At 39.8% G+C, this 26,141-nt stretch overlaps 1 protein-coding gene across 2 annotated transcripts in view; it reads left to right on the top strand.

Annotated features, from left to right (window-relative positions):
• MERTK (MER proto-oncogene, tyrosine kinase) overlaps window positions 1-26,141 on the top strand; it is a 94,441-nt gene that overhangs the window by 63,340 nt on the left and 4,960 nt on the right. The window contains exons 10-16 of one of the 2 annotated variants that reach the window (XM_039324525.1): window positions 1,668-1,791; window positions 6,036-6,121; window positions 7,643-7,738; window positions 9,564-9,644; window positions 11,059-11,151; window positions 12,045-12,163; window positions 25,797-25,906. In XM_039324525.1, the coding sequence (XP_039180459.1) occupies window positions 1,668-1,791; window positions 6,036-6,121; window positions 7,643-7,738; window positions 9,564-9,644; window positions 11,059-11,151; window positions 12,045-12,163; window positions 25,797-25,906 (709 nt within the window). Of the gene's footprint in view, window positions 1-1,634; window positions 1,792-6,035; window positions 6,122-7,642; window positions 7,739-9,563; window positions 9,645-11,058; window positions 11,152-12,044; window positions 12,164-25,796; window positions 25,907-26,141 lie in introns of both variants that reach the window. The other variant, XM_039324524.1, reaches the window with a different exon arrangement.

Here is a 26,141-nt window from a genome sequence, read left to right as displayed (position 1 = left end):
CTTCATGGATAGGGCTGCACTAGAACTCAAAGTCTCCTATTTTCTAGCCTGGTGCCACTGTCTCTTTTTGTGGTTTCCTGGCTATTCTGTTGATGAAATTTTGGAATTTTACTAATGTTACTATAAAATATTCAGATTATGTAAAGACGAAAGGATAGTAAAGGAGCTTTCTTCCAGGAAGACAGTCAAGGGCAGTAGTTTATGCAAATTCCAGAAATTCAAACAGGAGGGACAATCAAAAGCAAAATACATCATTGCAAATCTAGAATCAGGGTAAAATAAACAGAATAATTAGGATGGATAGATGGAAGGATGGATAGATGGAAGGAAGGAAAGGAAAGGAAAGGAAAGGAAAGGAAAGGAAAGGAAAGGAAAGGAAAGGAAAGGAAAGGAAAGGTCAACTTTATCAACCAACTAGCATCACTGGGAATCAGGCAGCATAATAATAACAATTTAAGGTGTGTAAAAATTGTTTTTGTGAATCTGCTATTTCCTTTCTTGATTAACTTGTTCATTAATGGAGTTCTTATTTCTCATTCTTCCATAAGACTTGAAAAAGGCAATGAGTACTACAGTTTAATACTAAATTTCCAAAAGTGTAGTCTTTTATAAAAGTGTTAAAATAATAGAATACAGAGGGGAACCCAACTGAATAGGTTCACGTCTTCAAATATCTGGGAGTGATTTTTCCACTTCAAGGGAACATGGAGGCCTATTGTAATTATGGCTCTCAATTGGCAGTAAGATCTGCAAATACCAGCAAGTGATTCTATTTTATTAAAGGAGGTGAACTTGCAGCATCAGAAGGTTGCCAAGGCCATCCTCAGGTCCTCACTGATATTCTCCAAACTAATGAAAACTTTTTTTCTGGGCAAGGCACAAAATTTTCCCTTCAACATTACTGCAGAGAAGATATTCTAAAATTCCGTTTGAAGCATATGTTTTCCCATGTGGAACTAGAGCTATTGAAACTAGAGCTGATGAATCCTGTTATTTTATTCTGCTATTAGACAAGTAGTGAATCCTTGCATCACTGTTTCAGAGATACTTCCTTATCAGATTCTTCAATGCCTTCAGCAATGGCAGAGCTTCCAGTGCGTTTGAAAAGTTGGGATACATGTTTTATGTTTTATAAATGTTTTATAAAATTTATCAAATTTCAATTCCATGAGGCATAGGTCCCAGTTTTTTAATTAATTCTGAGAGTTAGTCCAAAATGCACTTTTTGTCCAGTTAAAAGTTACAGAAATGATCATTTTGGATCTATAGGAATTTTTGTAATATCTGTATTTTACTTTTTTACATTAGTATCCTGGGAAATCTGACAATACTCATATATTCAACCATTTTCAGACTGTAAATCATTTATAATTCTGACCACAGCAAAATACTGTGCAGCAGCTATGAAAATCAGACATCAAACCCACAGTTATAACGTACTTTTCATGTCAACTATCACAATTGTCTTTAGTCTGTTCCTTTTCATTTTTTAGTTATACCTTTTATTTCTAACTTTAAGATCCCTCCCTCCCTCCCTTTCTTCCTTCCTTCCTTGAATCTGCATATAATGCCTCCCCCCCAATTATAACAAGACGGCAGTTTCCTTTTCTCTGTAACTTGTCTTATTCTTATAGGTTTGATATCTGTTGCACCTTCTACAACACTAGAATCTAGAAATACAGATTCACTTACAATAATCCTTGGATTTATATGTGGAGTTGTCGTCATTGGGCTAATCCTGTATATATCTGTGATTATCAGGAAAAAAATTACAGAGGAGACCAAATTTGGGTAAGTCTCTAAACAAAAAGCAAGGTTAATAATTCAATCCTTGAAATGTGGTTACTAAAATTTAATTCAGACATTAATCTGTAATTCTTTGATGGGTGATAGGGCACTTGTGGCAAACACTTCCCCATATAGCTGATATTCATGTCTACCTTCTAAACAGGATCTTTGAATGAAGGACAGTGTAGTTAATTATTATGTTGAGTTTGGTTTAAAGTTCAGGCTTGGCCCAAGACTAATTATTGAGCTGCAGTCCAATGTAAATTCTGTTTTCAATATAGTGGAACTTCTTTTGAGTAATCACATTCAGTGCTATGAGTAATTACCTAAGGGTGTCATGCTAGTGTCCTTAATTCTTCATCTGTATATTGGAAATAATAATGACACAATTAATCAAAATGAATAACTCAAAGGTTGTTCTTTTGAGGCCAAAGTTCTTTGAAAATTAACTGTGATTAAAAAATCAGATTTAGCCACAATGTAAGATGGCAACATATCTGTTCAAATGTACATTCCAGATTACTATAATAACAACTGCAGGTTGTGAGCACTGATTTACTTTTCATTTACTAAAATCACTAAGATTGGAATAAGATAAATGTTGCTTTAATGATGCTTGAAAACCATAATAAGAGAAAATACAGGATGAGAATTCATATAATCAGCAAGTTTAGATAACAGAGGTCCTGTTGTGCAGAATGTTTGTGAAGCATGATTCATTTGTACATGGGATTAGAAACAGCTTTGTGCACACTAAGTAACTTAATCTGTCTTTGTTACTTTCACTGCAAAATACTCCATACAGATTCTGTAAACTCTTGACCTTTTTATTCCATTTTCTCAAACTTATGTCCCCTTCATTAAATTGGCAAGATATATATGTTTAGTTAGGGGGCTGTTTGGTTTAGTGGTTAAAGCACCAAGCCAGAAAGTGGGAGACCGTGACTCTCAAGTCCCACCATGAAAGCCAGCTGGGTAACTTTGGCCGTCACTCTCTCTCAGTCAACTACACCTCATAAGGTTATTGTGGAGAAAATAGAAGGAGGAATAAACGTTGGATATATTTACCACCTTTTGTTACATGTAATAATAATAAAAGTGGGATACAAATAAATAAAATTTGAACCAAGTTAGTGTAATGATTATGCACCAGACAAAAAACAGGAACTCTGTTCTAGTCCTGCCTTAGACTAGAACAGGGGTAGGCAACCTTGGCTCTTTTATGACTCATGGACTTCAACTCCCTATGCTGACTCAGGAATTCTGGGAGTTAAAGTCCATGAGTCATAAAAGAGCCGAGGTTGCCTACCCCTGGACTAGAAGGAAGCCAGCTGAGTGACTTTGGGCCAGTCATTCTCTCTCAGCCATAGGAAGAAGGCAATAGCAAACCACTTCTGAAAATGTTGCAGAGAGAGAATGCATCAGGAGACAAGGCAGTTCCAAAATCACTTGCTGGTTTTTCTGCTTCTCCAGCTATCTACTATTTCCTACTATTTCCTTCCCATGAGAGTCCTTACTTCAGAAAGCAAGGATTAAGTGATAGGACAGAGAAGAATGAAATAAGAGAACCAGCTGTTATCATATTTCATGCTGTAGTAGCCAGATTTTGAAAGCTAACAGCTTTCGATTTTATGGGCTTTTTGATGTAATATTCCATGGAAGAAAAGCAAAAGATTATGTAGAAGAAAGAATTCCTAGCTTCTTGAGATTGTTTCCTTTTCTAGCTTGACATGTGGAAAGTTCTGGGAAACTTCCCTACATAACTGTTAAAATTCTAAGACTGTTATATATTTTTAACACATTAAGATTTCTAGAGTTTTGTGGGTTTGGGAATATTGTTTCTAACTGAATTTGTGAAAGAAATTCTGTAAATGAGGGTCAGATATAAATCGAAGCACCAAAACTAGATTTGCATATCATGCTAAGGCAGGGGTGTCAAACTCACAACGTCACGTGACATGTCGCGATGTATCGTAACTTTTTCCTCATTGCCAGAGCTGGGGTGGGTGCGGTTTTGCATGACACATCCAGCCTGTGGGACGGCAGTTTGACACTCTTGTGCTAAGGTATCTTTTCAAACCATGGTTTGTTGAATGAGTTAATGAATTCACAGATTGTGCTAAACTATAAAGTAATTTGCCTGCATTTAATGCAAGCAGCCTAAGAGGCTTGTGCTACCTTAGTAATTTATTTTTGCATTATCTTTATTGGACCCAATTCTTCTGTTTCAAGTACATTTGTATTTTCAGGCCAAATGTACACATAGATGTAGAAATACGAGCACTGAAATCGGGATGCATTACATCAAATACAGAAGATATACCATTTTAAAACTTAAAAGTATGTAAAATAATTACAGATACCAGTAAAAAAAATAATCCTTGACAAACATCCCGGTATTGACAAGCTGTAATGTGGTGAATCAGATTATATCCTGCTTTTAGCACATACATTTCTGATCTCTAATCTTTTCCAAAATTTTGGAAAGATTGTTTTATATGACCAACAAAGACTAATTGTAATCACAAACCTTGTGATCAGTTCTCACCTTTTCCTTTTTAAACTTTTGAAATAATTAGCTGTTCTAAATATACCAAGAACATTTTTTCATAGCATGCTTCTGGAAATTCAGCTCTGCTGGGATCTTACTGCAAAACCATTTTTATTTCTTTAGGGCAGGGTTTCTCAACGTAAGGCACTTTTAAGATGTGTGGGTTGCAATTCCCAGAGTAAATTCCCTTTGTTAGAGAATGGTACATTATCATATTTTAAATCCTACTGTAAGTTATCTTATTTAAGTATAAATGTAGCTTTTTCGGGACATGATTCTCTAATAAGAAAGATGGTACCTAGAATCTCGTATCATTTGAACAAACTTTTATTTATGCAGTTGATCATTCACTTTTCTTCTTCTCTCATCCCAGAGCATTTTGCTACCCAAATTGTGCCCTGAAGAAGATTTGAGGGTAATGACAGTAAATGTTGGCAGAAGAAATGGCTCTTTCTCCCTATGCCCTGTTTATAGAAGGCATTAAGGGAATATAACCTACGAAAATACCATCTAACTATATATATATATAGCAAGAGGCTGGTGGGAGGGAAATAACCCCCACTCGTAAGGGAAGTGAAAGTATTCCAGCCAACCTTAAGATTAGCGAGATAGGCATGATGGAGCACAGAGAAGGAGTATGCAAGACACACACTCAGATTACAGCACACTCAGCTGGGACCCGTGACACGGTCCAGGAGCCGAGTGCAAATGATTAGCGGTTGCATATAAGCTTTCCCAACGACTACTGTTTACACCCTGATGATGTCAAGAGCTCTTGAAAAAGCTAGGTTCAGTAAATAAAAATCTTTTATATTTTTATATTTTTATTCTCTTGGTGATCGACTATTTATTGATTTTAACATGAATATACCCAAGAGTCATATTTTTACTTGTATAGCTGATATATATATATATATATATATATATATATATCCTTTCCACTTAGTAGATTGAAATTGTGAAATGGGGATGTTTGTTTGCTGCACTAAGCTTTCCTTTTAGTATATCACAGAAAGTTCCTTTTGAGTGTACTGGATATGCTGACCCAATGGATGGTGATCTCAGCTTATTTGGTCATTTCCTTCCTGGAGCTTAGTTTGGGGGGGGGGGAAATGGGTTTAATTGGACAGTGGACAGAAGAGGAAGGAAGGAGAATGTGCTTTTTGTGAGGGGTAATCCTGAAACTATTTCTCTGCTGACAGTTTTTAAAATAGAATCTCAGTTGCATTAACCGTCTTGGCCTCTTTATCTTTTTAAAATGTTGCAACTGTAAGTCATGAGAGTGAAATTAAGTAAAAGTAAGAAAAAGAAAGTTTTAGATAGTACATTGCTATTAATGAACACCATTTTCAAAATGAGCATTTAAAGTAATTTTCCAGTTCACCAAAATGACTCAGCCTTTCTTTTATATGGGAGATAAGTGGTAATTATTTAATGTCTGTAGAGATAAATGAATGGAAATAAGTATATCATATAACTCCATCAGGGGGAAAAAAATGAAACATGACTGGAAAGGCTGGAATTTCCTTTTTCATTGTTTTGATTCAACCTGAGCCAAACACCTGCCCATAATAATCCCAAAGGAAGACAATAATTGCTCATAATGCAGCTGCAATCCCCATATACTCAATTCCTAAAGAATTCACAGGAATAAAGTTATGGAGGCATTGTCATATTGTATTTCTTTCCCCACCAGGTATGCTTTTAACGGACAAGAGACAGAACTGGCTGTAAATTACAGAGTCAAGAAATCTTATGGCCGCAGAACTGTAGAACTGACATGTAAGTTTTGGATTGGTGTTACAATCTAACTTTATGGGAAGAAATTGAGAATAAGCTCAGAGGTGAACTGTGAAGTCCTTAGTGCTTTTTCAGCTTGGTTGTTTGCTCAGCCATCAACAGATATATGGAGATAAATCACATTTACTGACCATTCAAAAGAGGCAATTAAAAAAACTAAAAAAGAAACCAAAAGACACATCTTCCAGCAGCCTATACCCATATAAGCAGGGATTAACATTAGACAAACAATCAAGCAGAAAACAATACCCTAATCAAGAAACTACCAAGGAGAAAATCACACCCCTGTCAACAATGGCAGGGCATGCTATAAACAGGGATGTGTGACTCTGCCACTTGTGTAACTCAGCCATTATACACTATATAAACCCTGTCTGGGTTTGTATTTCATACTAAACAATAGTTATTAAATAAACCACAATGAGATGTATTTATAGGACTATAATTCTATCTCCTACCTGACTATGAAAGCTTGTGAGTAGCCAAGATATTCCAGTATTCAGAATATTCCAATATTCAGGAATGTTCAACTCCTATGGCATGAAGTGGAAGTCAGTTAAATTTCTTTCCTCAAGCATCCTGAAGGTGATTACACTCTGTACACAGAGACAGCCATCTTCAGTCTATTTACCCACAAGATATTTGGACTTCACATCTGAAAATTTTGAGCAGTACTATCTTGGCAGAAATATTCCAGGAGTAAAAGTCACACACTTGAAGGGTGACCAGGTTTGGAGAAGCCTGCTTTTAAACTCTCCCTTGATATAGGAAAGGAGAGTTGGTACCACATAGTAGAATAATATACAAGTCATTGACTGTGATCTATTTTCTAAATATGAGGAAATTCAGAACATTCATTCTGTCCCTCCTGGATCAGGCATTTTCTATGACTTTTGTATGGACTCATATTCCTAACACACTGTTATGCATGCTATATAATTATAGATATCAAAATTCCTTGTCCCAGGAATGGAATGTTCTAAGAAACACTAGAACATTCAATTTATTTTCTGGATCCACTTTTTCCGGAGCTGGTCCAACAGTTTTTGAGAAGTAAATCTTTTGAAAAAAAGGAAATTGTTCATGGTATTCCATTGGTGGTCTTCTCCTGCAAAATCGTTCATAGCTAGAGAGACTACAATTCTTCACACTGCGGGTGAAGAAAACCTCTTATTTGAATGCATTGTCCCAGGAAAATTTATCACACATAATGCATTTGAATGAATCTTTCTTCCTTAATAATCAGGCTTTCTGTAATAAGAAAAGTTTCTTATCCTTTAAAGATGAAATATTTAATTCATAGGCAATCTAAAGTAATATAAAGAAAACTTTTCTAGTACTGGAGACATTTGTGCCCATATGTTGAATAGCTCTAAATTAATCATAAAATAGCAGTTTTATACTGCAGGATTTGATGGTGTCTTCCCGTATCAAGTATGCAATCAGGAAACCCATATACTAAACATAGGTATCTCATATATCATTTGCACATTACTTTCCCAGTGGGTAACCTAGGAGTAAGTGAAGAGCTTCAGGAAAAACTCCAGGATGTTATGATTGTCCGGAACAACTTGGCTCTAGGAAAAATCTTGGGAGAAGGTGAGTACCATCTATCTATGCAGCTGTTGCAAAACCTCCCCATCAAATAAGCAATGGAAATGGAATTAGAGCAGGCCAATGTAACATCTGGTATCTTTGAAGACAATATTAAACAATGGGCAAGTGCAGTGCTTTTTTCTGTTCTCACTGGGATAAAGTAAAATGGAAATGGGTTGCAATTATGTTGGAGGTCAGTAGCTCTAGCATTTTGACAGGTCTAATCAAAATCCATTGAGACTATTCATTAGATAAAAATCCACAATTCCCTAGGTTCGAATTAAATGATTTCCACCAAGAAAAATGAAATTTATCTTGAATGGTCAAAACAACTCAACAACTTGAGCTGAGATTTAATTTAAGGTAATAGCTAATACAGTACATACTTTTTGCACAGTTTCAATTGATGCTATTTCCGTCTCAGGGCAAAGGATGAGTTTGGGACTCATTGTGGAACCACAAAGATGTTCTTTAAAAAACCTATTTCAAGAGTTTCTAATGGCTACATATAAAATAGCTGTAAGGTAGCTGTGGTATTAATCTGGCTTCAAACACTTTTAGCCCACTTATTATATAATTACTTCATTTTGTAAAGAAAACTGTTAAGAAGCCAACTATACTTCTTTTCACCATCTCTTTTAAAGATTAAATTTGAGCCTTCTAAATGCCTGTATTATGGAAAACAGTACTGAGAAATGTAAAAATCTGAACCTGTTCAGTAACATTCTTTGTCCTGTTGCCATCTTTGTTTCTTTGAAAATATCATAATTTCCATTTTGATAGTTAAAAATGAAGTTATTTTCCATGCTAGAGGCAGCTGATCTTAATGCTCTTCTCTCCTATATATAAAGTTGAGATAATGGTTGCACCATCTTCTTATAAAGGTAAAGCAATTGCTCTTTACTTTATATGAAAGTGATGTCAAATAAGGATTACTTTTAAAATGTTGTAAACTTATTCCTTTAAGATTACAGTTCAAAATTCCTTTCAAGCATAGAACTTCGTTAACTCTCCATGACGCTTTGTAACTTATATTGTACAAAGCATTGTACAGTACTAATATTTTCATTTCTAGGTAATAAATATTGAAACGTCGTTAACCCAGTTACTCTGATAGTTAGAAGTTTGTCTTCAGTTAGGACTCCAAACTTCCATCAGACTTATCCTTCTATCCATACCCCTCACCAAATTGTTTTTACATAAGTTCTGCTGATCTGCAATATCCAGTAGTATTGTCAGTAATACAAGTTAAGATATCTGTCCCACCAGATCAACCCTTTAACAGTTTCCAATGCATTCCCAGAATTGCAATTTAAGTTAAATACTTTGTCTATTCAATAAATTCTCAAAATGTCATAATTGTAGCCCTTTGCACTGATCTATTCTGTGAACCTCTTTTTTTGTCCTCTTCCAGGAGAAATTTCTGTTCCAATCACTTTTTTTGTACAAATGCTGTCCCTGACACATTTTAATTTTATCCACAATTGGGTTCTGAAGCGGGAAGTAAATCCAAAGGGAGGGGGAGAGGCAGAGGGAACAGAGTTTGTAGAAGAAAATTAATGGGCATGGTAGAGATTAAGCTCATTTATGTCCTTTCTGCCAATGTTCCAATGCAGATTTTACCTTTGTTTTTCTGGGAATACAGTGTATGTAATCTTAGCAAACTCGGGATAGCTTGATAAGATGAGGCAAGTATGCTTCATGAAGCAGCTGACCTTATCCCCATTAGACTTTGTTGGCCTGAAGAATCTTCTCAGTCTTACTAACTAAATTTTATAATGGGATTTTGTGTGTATGGAGACAAACATAGTATTATTTCTCCATTCAGGGGAATTTGGATCAGTCATGGAAGGGAGTCTCAGTAATCCTGATGGAACCACTCAAAAAGTTGCTGTGAAAACAATGAAATGTAAGTGTTCCTTGGTCTTCACAAATTTAAAGTTGTTTGTGTTTAAGAAACATTCAGGAGCATTTAAAAACATAGATAATCACACACTGTTGTAGAGCTCCTCTAAAAAGTAAAAATCCATTCCAATTAAGAATCAAGAAAATCTACGAAGAGACAGAAGATTGTATATTACTCAGTTATCTGTTTTTAAAAGATACGTACTACTTTTCATTTTATCAAATACAGTATATCTGAATAATTTTTAAAATAATCACAAATCTGCTAGGAGTGGTTATTAAAAGACTAATCTCTGTTTTGAGGATTTTTTTTTCAAAAGGCACAGAGAAGGTAATAGGAAGAGAGTAAAAATATATGTTCAATTTCTCTCAGCAAACTAAATAATAATATCATGTAATCTGGAATGCCCCTTGTAATTTTGGAAATCTTAGGGGGATGAAAGAGATTGTAAAATAGCTGGAATGTTGGAAGTTGGATGTGATTGAACGGCTTGCCTCCACAAGTTGTGGGTGCAATTAAAATTGAATAAAGAAAAGGCTCCAGCAGGTTGGACTAGAAGATCCTGACCCTTTCAACTCTGTTATTCTTTATTCTACATTCTATTCTAAACAAAATTAAAGTGTTAGATTGTGGTTTCTATCTGGTGGCTCCATTGTCTCCTTCAGGAGCTCCAATAGAATTGTTTCAGGTGTGCTGAAATTTCTGCTGTACCTCCTAAATATGACAGAAATCCCACAATAGATTGTGTTCATTGTGGGGGAAGATACAGACAACTCATCAGGAAAGGAAGTCAGTCAAAGATATTTATTGTTTCTCTATAATAGAACTGCAAAGTCTTGACTTTATCAAGTTACATTTGAGTCTGTGCCCTCTAGTGACTATAGTATATTATGACACTATTCATGCCAATCTTTTATTAGAAATTCCCTAACAGTATTTTTTCTCTGAGACTACATAAGGAAAACTATCAGATTATAAAATAAACTCAGATTCCATCTTGCATTCAATTCTGTAATCTTTTAGTTTCTGAAATTGAAGTTTACATTCGAGAATATAAGTCCTACCATAATTTAATTATGGAATGAAGTTATGGCGTTTGCTCATAATTTCAGTGAAAACTCGAAACTTGCCTTAAAACATTCAAAGAGCCTGCTTCCAGATATGCAATCAAAGTAACAACTTTCATTTAGTTATTCTGCATTCCTTTATACTGACCTTTAACCAAAATCATGGACAACAATGCCGGTCTTAATTTTCACACAATAACCTACTCATTTATCTGATCACAAGAGATATATGTTCTGTTAGCAAGTGCTTAGGACAAGCTAAAGTTTCCTTTGAATATGCAAAAGATTGTGCTATATTTAAAATGCTAACTTCTTACTAAACATTTTTATTTATTCTATTATGTTTTCAGTGGACAGCTTTTCCCAACGAGAGATTGAAGAGTTCCTCAGAGAAGCAGCTTGTATGAAAGACTTTGATCACCCAAATGTCATCAAACTTCTTGGTGAGTCAACTAGAAAACACTACTTCTTGGGTAAAAATGTTTTATTCACAGCCCAACAGAAAGTCATTATAACTGCCTAAATTCATGTTAAGCACTTTTCCTGCATATCGATTACATACAGAAAAAATGTAGGCTCAAGATAACTTGAAGCATGAATGAGGAGAAAATTAGAATCAAAGAAGATCAGTTGTTTGTAACTGTGATAATTAAACAAAATTATCTCAGTCACAAACAATATATCATTAAATATATTTGCTAAATAAGCAATGTTAGCCTGGGTAGTTGGATATCTACATCATAAACCTAATCTTCTACAAGAAATAACAAAATAAATCATGTGGGTCTTTAATCTCTTTTTGTATGGCTATTTTGTTTTTCCCTCACAACTAGAACATGACTATGTGTTTTGTTGTCTTTATTGTGATATTTTCCTGAACCAGTTCCCTGTTTATACATTCTAGCCTGCTCTAATGAATTAAACAAATGCTTTTGAAACTGGCTGATCTTATAAAAGATCATTTTAAATGGTTGCTCCTTTTTATTTTTTGTAAATATTCTTATTCTATTTGATGTGTTATAAGTCAGAAATCTATATAGCTTCACAGTGATGATGTTCAGAAAGTCGTTGAAAACTTGGCTGCTGTTCCAGGCCTTTGGGTAAAGGTTGCTTATGATCTGTTTCTTTTTATTGTTCATTGCTTTTTTAAAGTGTAACTCGCCCAGAATCATCTGGAATCAGGTGGCTCCTAAATTGCAATAAAAAAATTGTTGAGAGATGTGCAACTTTAAAAATAAACCTTTCAAAAGCTTTACGAGTAAAGATAAAATTAGATAACATACAAAAAACTGAATTCATTTTCTTTTTCCTTTATTCATTTTCTTTATTCTTTAAGGTGTGTGCATAGAACCAAGTTCTCAGCAGGTTCCAAAGCCCATGGTAATTCTTCCGTTTATGAAATATGGAGATTTGCATAGCTTTCTTCTTCGATTAAGGCTTGGAGTGTGCTCCCAGGTAAGCAACAAGAACTGATTGTAAAATCTCATTAACACATGATTTCACATAATATTCTTTTGATCATCAGTCATAAAATGCCCATTTATTAAACAAATCTCACCAGCTTCTTTTGTGTTCTCTCTAGCCTTCTAGAATGTTTTCTATCTTGCTTTTGATATTTTTTTGCTGAGCATTAAACAAAGTAATGGGTTGTAAATTCACATCTTTTGATGAAAAGCTTAGAGTCATATTTGGAATTAAGGATGTTGCTGAGAGTCTTGCTTTACCTTTTTATAAAAATTGAAAGAAATATTTAAAGTCAAATCAAATGGGATAGAAGGCCTGACAGGTGCCCAAGGATGCTAATGTGCTGCAAAGCACTTCGGCATTTAAGAGTAGCAAACTGGTGACTCAAGATTTAATTGGAAGAAGAAGACTCTAAATTTATTGGCTTTCAACCAATCTAGTTCTCTGCTAGTTTATGTCTGGTTCAAGAACAAACAGCCTCATCCGTCTCATATAGAAAGAGATGCGCAACCAGATATCACCCACCTATTTGTGACAAATCTGTCTATGTCTCTTCATCCCCCAGCTAGGGGGGACCTTGTTATTGACCAGTAGCAATTTTACAATTTTATAAAGATAGGCCTATATATGACATAATGCAGAGGCCTAAATGAGACACAACCAGAGGATGTTTAATTATGGTCAGACTGTCTCCATCCAGATAAAATTGTAGCTTTGCAATAGTGGCAAATATCTGTAGCTCAGGTATAGGATAGGGTGAAGGTTCTTTCTCCAAGCTTGTGGGTGTGTTTCTGAATGTTTTGCTACCAGGCTAGATAACATCTTTTGCAGAGTTTAGGGGATATCAGTGTTCTTGTTTATAAGGGCTATGTGTGGTCAGTAGGTCTTGTGATAGTGAGGTCACGTCAGATGAAGGTCCCATCAGGGGATGGGTCTTGTCATGGGTCAGGACAAGACCCAGGATGATGTCAAGTGAGGGTCTTGTGGCGGGTCTTGTGATGGGTCAGATGTGGATGGGTCTTATGATGAGGTTACATCAGATGTGGGTCATTGGGAGATGAAGTGCTGCTTGGGGGGACTTGCATGGGTTGGTTGAGGGTTGGTGCTGTCTCTGGTTGGCTGTGCAGTTGATTTGGATTCTGAGGGGTTCATAAGCTGGTTGTAGGTCAATGTATCTGTTGATGGAATTGACTGTGGAGGGCCAGGCTTCAATGAACTCATGAGCATGGTGGGTGGTAGCATGGCCAATGATTCTTGTTTTGCTCCAATCAAACTGGTGCTGTTTGGTGTCAGTGTGGGTAGAGATTAAGAATTTGGGATCATGGCATTGGATCCCAGCCAGTGTTCATGGATCCTGATTTTTAATTGATATGTTTGTTGATTTTGTAAATTACATTGTTTCTTTCATCCTTCTGTATCTTTTCTTTGGTTCTGGATAATTCCTGGCAGAGTGTAGCTGTGGGTTTGTGGGCTATTGCAATTCCTAAAGACTGGAAAATTCTGGCTGACACCCCTTTTGTGTATGATAGGGTTAGTTTTTGCATGATGGCTGGTTGTGTGGTTTGAATGCTGTGTGTCGGAATATAAAGTTTTTTGGTCAGCCATTACAGAGAAAGACTGCTTGTAAGACACCAGTTTATATACTCCCAATTTAGCAGGAATGGAAACCTGCCTAGAACAGATCATAATTAGTCTATTACAATTATTTGGTCCTGGTTCAAAATAGTCATAGCTTTATGTATCAAATATTGTGTGGAACTTCCAAGCCCCAAATCTCCATCATCTTGGCAAGGAAGTGAGTATTAGCCTCTGGATATAGTTATGATTTAAATATTTTGCCTGGCATTTTGAACATGGGGCTGCCTTGTTTCAAGCAAAAGGCACTATTGTTTTCCTGACCTTTGTGTTGTGTTTACTGGAATCATGCTGCACATGCCTTTTAAAAACCACAATCCTCTTGCCAGAAAGTAATTTGGCATTTCCCCCACCCACCGCCCCCAAAGCTTGACAGTATCATCATCCAGTTAGGGATTCTATGCCAGTTTTCACATAATTACCATTTCCTGTAATTGAAAAGTCTATGGTAATTTTTACTGTCATGCATGAAGTAGATATTGTTCTTGTACTAGAGAGAGTACACAAAGATTTTAATTGTTGGGAAAGCAATACTTTTTGAATACTTTATGACAAAAACAATTGTTTCATTTTAACTTGTTCTTCAAACAAAGATAGCGTAAAATAGGACCACACATTATGGAGCCTCAGCATGTGAACTTGCCTAAATGGCAGATTAAGGAAAAATTAAATGACATTTTCATACACAATTGGGATTTCCTCAAAGAGAGGGATTTTTTTTATGAGCTGCTGTGAAGGAATGAAAACTGGACAACATTCCTCCAACTTTATCATCCATTACATCTTTCAAAACAACAACATTTATGAGCTGATTGAAAAACAGATTTTTTTAATCATACAAGAAATGCTTAATCAAAATGCACATACTCATATTTTCCCTAAAGCAGGGGAATCTATGGGCAATCTTTTCCTTGGTATATGACAATGGCAAAGAAATTTCTTCAGAAAAGCTTAGGCCTGAATTTTCTGCCTTTTAACATCAAGACCTGCATGAATACACTGATGCCGTAATCTCTTATATCAAAGTGTACACTGATAGTGTGACAAGGGAAAAGTGCATCAGAGTCTACAGGAATTGTAAACCCTGGATGACTGCAGAGGTACGTACACTTCTGAGAGCCCAGGATTCTGCCTTTGAGGCAGGGGACAGGGATACATATAGAGAGGTCAGGGCAAACCTTAGAAGAGGCATTAAGATGGCAAAGCAACAATACAAACATAAAGTGGAGAACCACCTAACAGATAACTCGAAGCAAGTGTGGCAGGGACTGCAGCATCTAACTAACCATAAGAGCAACACGAGGAACACGGTCAATGCCGATGCCTTGTTGGTAGAAGAGTTGAACATCTTCACTCACTACAAGGTGAAAAAACCAGACCAGCCTTCTGATTCCCAGCTACTCACCCTATATGAACATCAAGTGAAAGCTGTATTGAAGGCTGTGAATCCCAGCAAAGCTGCAGGCCCAGATAGGGTGCTGGGGATAGTGGTAAAGAATTATGCCGATCAATTAGCAGGGGTCCTGACAAGGTTCTTTAACATCTCCCTGCAAACGGCCTGTGTTCCATCATGCTTGAAAGCAGCCACTATTGTCCCAGTCCCAAAGAAAACACAATTAACAGCCTAAACGACTATAGACCTATTGCATTAATGTCTGTAGTGATGAAATGCTTCCAAAGACTGGTTCCTCAACACCTTAGGATATGCCTCCCATTGGACTTTGACAAACATCAGTTTGCCTACAGGGTGAATAGGTCGACAGACAACGTCATAGCTACTGCCTTACATCCTGTAGCGAGCCATTTGGAGAAACCCAGAAACTATGTCAGGATATTTTTCATTGACTATAGCTCGGCTTTCAATAGTATCTGCCGAGCATCCTTACTGAAAAGCTGATTGACTTAGATTTTCCCTCTTCCATCTGCGACTGGATCAAAGACAAGGGTTAAATTTAAGATATTACAGGATGTTCGAGAAAGAGGGGGACTTAAGGCACCTAATTTGAAATTATATTATGATGCAGCCGCCCTAACTTGGTTAAGTGATTGGCTTAATTTAACAAATATGGATATTCTTTTTTTGGAAGGTTGGGATTTAATATATGGTTGGCATGCATATTTAATTTTTAATAAGAAAGTTGATCGGACTTTTAAATCACATATTTTGAGGAATGCCTTACTTCGTGTTTGGAAAAAGTATTATTATAGATTAAATTATAAAATACCTATCTGGGGGATTCCCAGACATGCAATTGAGGGAACTTCTAAGGGGATAAATTTTGATAAAATCTCGTATAAAGAATTGTTAATTCGTTCTGGTTCGAATTGACATTTGAAATCCCTAGATGTATTAAGGCAGCAAAATATTCTACAGTCATGGTTTCAATATTTACAAATAGTGGACAGATGGACTGTAGATAAGAAAGAGGGAATAACATTAGAAGATAGACAATTGGTTATTCAGATTAAAAATCAAAGTCCGGCTCATATAAAAAGAATATACAATGTTTTATTAGAGTTAGATTCGGAAACAGAATTGGTTAAAGACTGTATGATTAAATGGGCTCAGAATATACAGGAGCCGTTCTCCAGCAGGATGGCTGTAGAGTCCAATGGATGGGTTCTATGACAGCCTTCCTGCCCGGCAGACTGGGTAAAAACTTTGGCCACACCCCTTCCTTTGGGCGTGACCCCAGTTTTGACTCAGTCTCGAAGCCTGGTAGAAGTGCGAGAATCAGCTCTTAGAAAAGAAAGAAATTTCACTCCAAAGAAAGAGACAAAATCTTCTCTTCCAGATTCCGTATTAGCAAGCAGGGATTTCTGGCAGCTGACTAGGACCCTTGACGGACATCCAGGCAGGATCGTCGGAGTGGTGAGAGGGTCTTCAGGGCGGCTAGCCAGGGGGGCTCGGGCCGGGCACCGGATCGCTCGCCGATCTCCGGCCCGCCAAACAGCTGTTTGGCGCGGGGACCTTCCACACCGGATCGCTCGCTGATCTCCGGCCCGCCAAACAGCTGAGTGGCACGGGAAATAACGGGATCGCCACTCCGTTCGGCCGACGGAGCCGAGGCGCCGCTCGGCGCTAAACAGCTGAGCGGCGCGGGAAATAACAGCCCAGCGGCCAACAGAGCCGCGGCGCCGCTCAGCATTGATCAGCTGAGCAGCGCGAGAAGCACGCCCTGACCAGCCGGCAGAGCCTTAGCGCCGTTCTTCTCCTCAGCGGAGAGGCGCAGCCCCCTTAAGGCCAAAAGAACTACTTAAACCGGTAATTACCTTATTGCTGGATAGTAAGGATCCGCCATTGTTTGAGCCTCGTGGCTCCACCGGCTACTATTGGGAGGCGTGGCTTCCTCCCATTTGCCATTTTAAACGAGCGGATTAACCCGCTGTTTTTCCTTTGTGGGTTGGGCTACCATCCGGAGCTGTTTCCCCTGCCTATAAAGAAAGGATTCTTGGTGCAAGTTTCCTGACGGAGGTTACCTTAACACATTGGGGCAAGAGGAAGGAAGAGGGAAAAAGAAGAGAACTGCCATTAGTTCTGATAGTGGTCTGTTGCCACAGCCACAGATTGGGGAGAAACATATTGACTACATTGAGTTTGGACCTAAGTGAGGAGGTGAGGAGGAATTTTTTTTATCTAACTGTTCCTATTGTGACCTTTAGTCACCGCCTTACAGGATCTTCTTGTCCAAAGGATCCTGTCAGTCCGGCCATTGTTTGTCTGTGCAGAGGAGGACTTTCAGTCCCAATTATCTGCGACTGATCTGCGTAACCTAATTCCCCACTCCAGGTATTGCCTACTCGGGGTACCTGGCACAATGGCAGACAATGTCTCGTATTCAGTCACACAGGTCCCTCAATTGTCCCCCCAACAACAGCAACAAAAACGCAGATCCTCCGAACCAGAGGTGGGGGGGAAAGAAGAAGGCTAAAACAAAGCACCTTACTCAAAAGGGACAATCTAAAACGGCTGAGCGAGAGGCTTTGAGGAGACATTTGGCTTTAGAACGACAAATTACCAGGGCACAGAGAACCAGTTCCAATGGGACAAGTACGGTTTCCCCTGTCCCATTGGTGGCACCCATCGCAGAACCTACTGCCCAGGAAGTTCTCAAAACTTGGTCTCCTCCTGGGGAAACTGAACAGTTGGATTCCTCCAATCCCTCCTCACCAGCTTCTTCAACCGACCACACTCCTACTGCTGCCACGTCCAGTGACAAAGCGCAGGAGAACATATGGTCGGCACAATTTCAGGCATTCATGCAGGATGCCTTTTCCCAGTTCATGGCTTCTAAGGGGCAAGTGGCCTTTCACACACCCCATAAGGGACGAAGTAGGCCGCCCCCTACTAACATTTCTGAGACTTCCTCTCAAATAGGAGAGGGTGACTCATTAGACCTTGATATGTCAGACATGCCCCTTTCGGAGGATGAGGACACCGCACCTGAGCAGGCGACGAGCTCTGGCCTCTTTGACCCAGCGCTCCTCAAATCACTTCTGATAAAGGCAGTCTCCACGGTCAGCCTGACATCAGTACAGGAAGAGAAGCCCTCTACAAGCAAGAAGGCCAATCCTCTATTTGCCAAAAAGGTCCCACAGGATAAGTACATCCCATGTCCGGAGGTCTTCCTGACCACGGTAGAGGAACAATGGTCCTCCCTTGCAAGCCCACCGACACCCAATAGCGTGGAAAGAAAGCTTTTCAATCTCTCTCCCTCCTTCTCGAACATGTTAGAGGTTCCTACGGTAGATAACCCCTTGATCTCATTATTTTCTACCTCCGCGATTCCAGGAGACATGGCGGAGGCCTTGAAACCTGAAGAAAAGAAATTTGAACACTCCCTCCGTCGTTCCCACATGGCTGCAGCCTGGGCGGCCAAAGCAGCTACTTCATCATCATTCTTCGCGAGGGCCTGTATTATGTGGTTGAGGGAACTGCAAAGCACGGTGCCTCCAGATCAGGTCAGAGTACACCAAACATTGGCCAAGCTCCTCGCGGCCTCTCAATTCATGGCTGACGCTTCACTGTACGCAACAAAGTACGCGGCAAGATCCATTGCGGCCACAGTGGCCTCGTGTAGACTACTGTGGCTCAAAAATTGGAAGACAGACCTGAGGTCCAAGTGGCATCTCTCGACGTCCAAATACAGTGGAGCATTCCTATTTGGATCCATACTGGACCCACATGTCAGTGAAGGCAGAGATAAGAGAAAGATCCTAGTACACCCATCAAAGAAGTTAGATAGGAGAGGCAGTCAAGATTTCCGGAGACAGGGCTTCCGCCCAGGAAGCCCCTGGGAATGGAGACAGCCCTTTTGGTCAGGGCAATCCTGGGACTGGCCCAGAGGCTCACGATCCTTCTACCCGAGACAGGATCGACCCCAGGATCGCCAAAACACGGGAGCCAGAGGCCAGTTCCAGCCCAGACGTCCATATAGGGGATCGGGAGGCAGATCCTTTAAGTGCACCAAGTGACGCCAAACAGGACACTCCCATCGGAGGTCGGTTAGGAATTTCATCGAGGTCTGGGAGCAGACCACTACCGACGTCTGGGTCTTGGAGACGATCAGACATGGTCTGACCTTAGACTTCTGTTCTCCCCCACCAAACCGGTTCATCAGATGTCCCATCTCCAGAAAGGTACACAAGACAAGGTTGCTAACTTCGGCCATAGCTCACCTCCTGTCAATTCAAGCCATAGAGAGGGTACCAAAGGGAGAGGAAGGAAGAGGATTTTATTCCATCCTCTTCGTTATCCCAAAGACATCCGGAGGGTGGAGAGCAATATTGGACCTGAAGGGCCTGAATTATTACATAAATTACAGGAGGTTCAAGATGCACTCCTTGAAATCCATCCTAGCCAGCGTCAGGGAAGACGATCTACTATCCTCAATAGATCTCACAGAGGCGTACCTACACATCCCCATTCATCCCAGTTACCGGAAATTCCTCAGATTTACCTACACGGGCCGGCATTACCAATACAGGGCCCTACCCTTCGGGCTATCCTCAGCGCCAAGGGTATTTACCAAGATCCTAGCTGTAATAGCGGCCCATCTCAGGCTGATGCCGGTTCGCGTACAGTTTTATCTGGACGACATCTTGATTCAGTCCAGATCTCAGGAACAAGCAAAGGCAGATCTCAAGACCACAATCCGAACCCTACAGGGGCATGGATTCTCGGTCAATATAGACAAGAGTCATCTCACTCCCTCAAGGAGACTGCAACACCTAGGCGCAGTGATAGACTTGTCACAGTGCAGGGTATACCTTTCCCAGGAGCGACAAATCAGCATATCCAAGCTAATTCACCAAATTCAAAAAATCAGGAGAGTGCCCTTGATACAGCTCTCGAAACTCCTGGGAAAGATGATATCTTGCATGGGCATTATCCCATGGGCACGGCTCCACTCGAGGGAGTTGCAGTGGTTCCTCCTACCCTACCAGAGGAGGAACCTCAGTACTTCCAACAGGAAAGTCTTGGTACCAGTACAGGTAATGAGATCACTGAAATGGTGGCTATCCCCCATGGTACTCAAGGGGAGCATATTCAGGGAACCGAACAGGGTCACGCTCACGACAGACGCGAGCCTGTTCGGATGGGGAGCCCACCTGGGGAACCAGATAGCACAGGGCCAGTGGGACCAGAAGGACCTTTCACACAGCATCAATTGGCTAGAGCTCCGGGCCATCCACCTGGCTCTACATCATTTCTCACACCTAGTAACAAGGAGGCACGTCCTCATATTAACAGACAATGTAGCAGCCAAGGCACATGTAAACAAGGAGGGGGGAACGCGATCAGCGGAACTAATGAAGGAGGCATTAGCTCTGGCTCGGTGGGCAGAAACCAACGTGAGTTCCATCAGAGCGGAACACATCTCAGGGGAGTCAAATACCCAGGCAGACTCCCTGAGCAGAGCCAAGGTGGATCAGTCGGAATGGCGTCTGGATCCGGCTCTGTTCGAGGAGATCTCCCGGAGATTCGAACAACCGCATCTGGATCTATTTGCCAATCCCAAGAACACACAACTCCCCAGGTTCTTCTCCAGATTCCCGTCTCCGGGGTCGGAGGGAACGGATGCTCTCAGGTGTCGGTGGCCAGCGCAACTCCTGTACGCCTTTCCACCGCTGCCCTTAATACCGGCGACCATACGCAAGTTGATTCTGGAAGGCGCAGAGATAGTCTGCATTGCCCTGCATTGGCCACGACGCCCGTGGTTTGCCGACCTCGTGGACCTTTCGATATCACCCCCGTGGAGGATTCCCCCGGACAGAGTAATTCTCAGCCAGGGCAAGTTTGTGCACCCAGATCCCCAGTGGCTACAACTAGCCGCTTGGCATTTGAGCGGCAAAGTTTAGCCAAGCAATCTTACTCGGCAGGGGTGATATCGATCATACAAGCATCACGACGAGCGTCCACTAACAGGATTTACGATGCTACATGGAAAGGTTTTTGTAGGTAGTGCGTTCCTCTTCGCCTAGATCCAACCGCAGTATCTATCCCCAATATTCTAGATTATCTCTTGGAGGGTCTTAATAAGGGACTATCAGTCAACACTATTCGCAGACAGATATCGGCTCTCTCAACTGTACTCTCCTGTGACAACTTAACCTCCCTAGCGCAACATCCAGCGATTAACGCCTTTTTAAAAGGGGCGACCAACACAAAACCCCCCGTCATACACAGGTACCCATCTTGGAACTTGCCTAAAGTCCTTCTAGCCTTGACATCAGCACCCTTTGAACCTCTTGAATCATGTTCTCTTCATCACCTATCGCTGAAGGTAGCCTTTCTTGTGGCGATTACTTCAGCAAGGAGAATTTCAGAACTAGCGGCACTGTCAGTAAGGAAGGATCTGTGTACCTTCTTCAAGGACAAGGTCGTTCTTAGACCAGATCCGGCCTTCATTCCGAAAGTAAACAGCATCTTTCACAGATCTCAGGAACTGACTCTTCCTGATTTCTGCCCAAAACCCAAACATAGGCTAGAGCATAGATGGCACAAGCTGGACTTGCGTAGAGCGCTGTGTTTCTACGTGAAACGCACTTCGGCCTTCCGCAAGACAGAGGCATTATTTGTTTCCTTTCAACCATCAACTATGGGAAAGAAGGTGTCTTCTTCCACCATAGGTAGGTGGATCAGAGTCTGCATAGCCCAAGCCTACGTCTCGCAGGAACTGCCAGTACCCACACATGTGACTGCCTATTCAACACGGAGCGCAGCCACATCTGCGGCGTGGCTAACACAAGCGCCGGTAGAAGAAATTTGTAAGGCCGCAACTTGGTCTTCACCTTCTGTCTTCATTCAGCATTACCGTTTAGACTCCCTTGCCGCAGCAGATGCTGCCTTTGGTAGAAGAGTACTACAGCAAGTCGTATCTGCTCAGAATTCGGTAGCCTAGACATTCCCTCCCAGGGGGACATGAGGGCTTTGGTATGTCCCATCCATTGGACTCTACAGCCATCCTGCTGGAGAAGGGGCGTTGTCTTACCTGAACGCCTTTTCTCAGCAGGATGATGTAGAGTCCAAGCCCACCCAGGGGTTAGGTCTAGGCAGGTATAAGATAAAGAGTTAAAATATTAATTCCAACAAAGTTTCTCGCCTAAGTCAAAACTGGGGTCACGCCCAAAGGAAGGGGTGTGGCCAAAGTTTTTACCCAGTCTGCCGGGCAGGAAGGCTGTCATAGAACCCATCCATTGGACTCTACATCATCCTGCTGAGAAAAGGCGTTCAGGTAAGACAACGCCCCATCTCATTGGATTTATGGGAGACAATTTGGATAAGAAATGTCAAATTTACACAAGCTTAAAATTTGAGAGAAAATTTTTATAAAATGTTTTATAGATGGCATTTAGATCCTAAAAAATTATCTTGTATGTATTCTAATATACAGCCCAAATGTTGGAGATGTGGCAATAATGATGCGACATACTTTCATATTTGGTGGAATTGTAAAAAAGTAAAGGCTTTTTGGATTATGATTTGGTGGAACATTCAAAAGATTTTTTAAAAAAAGATAAAGTTTACTCCTCAACTATTTTTACTTGGTATTTTTGTTGACTTAAATGAAAAAGAAACTACTTTGATGTTGAATTTATTAACTGCAGCAAGGTTACTAGTAGGTTTATATTGGAAGAAAGATTCCTTGCCTACTTTAGAAGAATGGATATTTAAAGTATCTAGTTTTGCAGAAATGGCAAAAATTTCTGCTTATTTAAAGGATCATACACAAGAAAGATATATTATTGTATGGGGAAGGTGGATAGATTATATTCAGAAAAAGTATGGAATTAAAAAGTTTCACTTATTTTATGAATGAATATTAAATATTATAGAGAATTGTTTTATAGGTTATGGAGTTAAAGGTTAATTATGATAAAAAAATTCTTTTTTCTTTTCTTTTTTTTCTTTTTTCTTAATTATTATAAATTTTGTTATTATTAACCCTGTATTCTGCTCTGGGAAGTGAAGGGAGGGGGGTTGGTGGGTGGGAGGGAGGGTAAGGGGTTTTTTTTTCTCTATTTTAAAATTTTATTGTATTTTTATAAATGCTTGTATGTTAAAAAATAAAAAAATTTCAATTAAAAAAAAAGACTTTTTGAGGGACCGGCCACAAACAGTGAGGGTTGGCTCTGTCACATCCACCTCCCTGAAGCTTTGCACTGGCTCGACACAGGACTGTGTGCTCAGTCCCTATCTGTATTCACTGTACACACATGATTGTGTATCGTCTGATCCGTCCACTGCGATCATTAAGTTTGCAGATGATACCACCATATTGGGTCTTATTAAAGGTGGAGATGAAACACTGTACAGGGGCAAGGTTCAAAAACTATCCTCATGGTGCCTAGAAAATAACTTGCACCTGAACATCAGCAAGACAAAGGAGATGGTGTTAGACTTCCAGAAGAAAAGAGAGGAATCAGCCCCACTTTACATCGGGGGGGGGCAGTGTGGAGAGAGTTTCCTCCTTTAAATTCCTGAGAGTCTATCTCAGCAAAGATCTCACCTGGAAAATCAACACAACCCAGGTGGCCAGAAAGGCCCCACAGAGACTCCACTTCCTTAGGGTCTTGCGAAAGAACAAAATGAAACAACGACTGATGACCTTCTTTTACCGGTTCACCATCGAAAGCGTCCTCTCACATTGCATTATGGTGTGGTATGCTGGCTTGACAGCTGCGGATAGAAAGACACTATAGAGGGTGGTGAGCACAGCACAAAACATCATGGGCTGTCCCCTGATACCACTAGATGCCATCGCTAGGGCTCACTGCCTTAGAAGAGTGAGGAAAATCCTCAGGGATGACTCACACCCTGGTCAACACTTCTTTACTCTCCTACCATCAGATAGGAGATATAGAAGCAAAGCCAGCTGCACCAACAGCTGAAGAACAGTTTCTACCCATGGGCTGTCAGATTCCTGAATGGAAAATAACTCCATGTATGATAGACTTGCGGGGCCGGCGCGTTGTGCAATAAATTCACAAGGTGCAATAAGATTGTGTGTTTGTTGTCATTGTGAGTTGTGATGGGGGGTGCACGAAGGGAGGCTCAGCCAATCTCATTGTACACATGTTGTACTTTGACAATAAAGGATTTATTTATTTATTTAAAAAATAAAATAAGAAATTGCCTCTTAGAAACAAGGCTCCTAAGACTATTTGCAACTATAAGGCATGTATAATTTTGGTAACAAAATATAATTCGACATTTCCTTCTAAGTTTTTTCTTTAATTTTCTATCTAAAGATGTTCTGATAGACTCCTGTCCAAAGTACTGAAATGATCTGATCCTACTTAAATTTTTAAAGATAACATAAGGTCAGATACATTCTGCTATCTGCTGTGACACTTAATACATCCAGGTTACTGTCCGTTTAAGAAATAAAAACATCATATGGCCGTAATCCAGTGGATTAATGCTAAAGTTTGACAAGATAATTTCAGAGATAATAACTCAAATCTTAGCATAGCATCTTATTGACAAGTTCACTCAACCTCGAGACCCAATAACCAAAGGAACATCCAGGTCTTCAAGGATTTACCCAGTGCTAGTAGGATCAGTTAGAGCAGTGATGGCAAACCTTTTAGAGACCGAGTGCCCAAACTGTAACCCAAAATCCACTTATGCATTGTCAGGTGCTGGCTGGGTGTGGCCCATTGGCTGGGTGTGGCCCATTGGCTGGGCATGGTTGCGGTGGTAACGGCAGACTGGGTGGGACTAAAAAGTTCAATCAATCAATTCCAACTTTGCAAGATATTTTTTTCACACGAGAAGTTGAAATTGACTGATTGATTGAACCTTTTTTTTTTTTGCACACAGTGGCAGAGGCCTAAAGTGAAAAGGTTTTATAAAAAGCAGCTGAAAGCCTAGGACTGGGGCGACGGCATACGTGCCCACAGAGAGGGCACTGAGTGCTGCCTCTGGCACCCATGCCATAGATTCGCCACCACTGAGTTAGAGTTTCACTAGGAAGCCATCATAGCTACAATAGGCTAGACTCAGAAGTTAAAAAAAAAAAAATTCCTGAAAAATGAATACTTTTGAATTCTTGCCATGAAAAATTATACAGATAATGAAATGAAAGCAACTCAAAGAAGACTTTACCTGTTTTTGTCCACCATTTTGACTATCTTGGTCATAATACAATCAGTCAATGAACTACTATAATCATAACAGATTTAGATATGAAATCGCTTTGGTATTCATTTAGGCTTTTTAGCCTAATCCTCCTCAATCAATCTGAAAAGGTTATGCATTTATTAATGCCATTTGTACAGAAGAATGTGTATTCCAAGTTAAACCAACATGGATACACTGCTTCTCACTCTACTAGTAGTATGTTAAGTTATCTTTGTATTCTAGCCAACCCTGTTTTGTTTATCTTAAATCATATGTGATTTATTTTTTCATTTGTTATTTAGTATGATGATTAATCAGTATCATATATTAAGAAAAGTGTGCATCTTATTCTCTTCCCAGTATGTTCCGCTGCAAATTTTATTGAAGTTTATGATCCATATTGCTCTAGGAATGGAATACCTCAGTAGCAAACATTTCCTCCACAGGGACCTGGCTGCCCGAAATTGCATGTGAGTTCTGTAGGGTTCTCTTTTCTACTCAGAAATTCAGCTTGATCTTCATTCAGAAACTGTAAATCTTAAAGTGGAAAACAATCTCTGGGGATGAAAATCTAATTCTAGGAAATACAACTGTAATCAGAAATCAAGGAAAAGGGATTTTCAGATTATTCACTGCATTTTGTATGAATACTGTTTGAAAATCTAATGTAAAGTAACTACACAATGTAATTCTGTTGAGATTCTT

This window comes from Crotalus tigris, unplaced genomic scaffold, assembly GCF_016545835.1.
Source record: "Crotalus tigris isolate CLP2741 ecotype Arizona unplaced genomic scaffold, ASM1654583v1 scf7180000024302.2721777, whole genome shotgun sequence".
In the NCBI taxonomy this organism is placed as follows: Eukaryota; Metazoa; Chordata; class Lepidosauria; order Squamata; family Viperidae; genus Crotalus; species Crotalus tigris.
The sequence above is the reverse complement of the archived record's forward strand: the minus strand, read 5'-3'. Positions and strand labels throughout refer to the sequence as shown.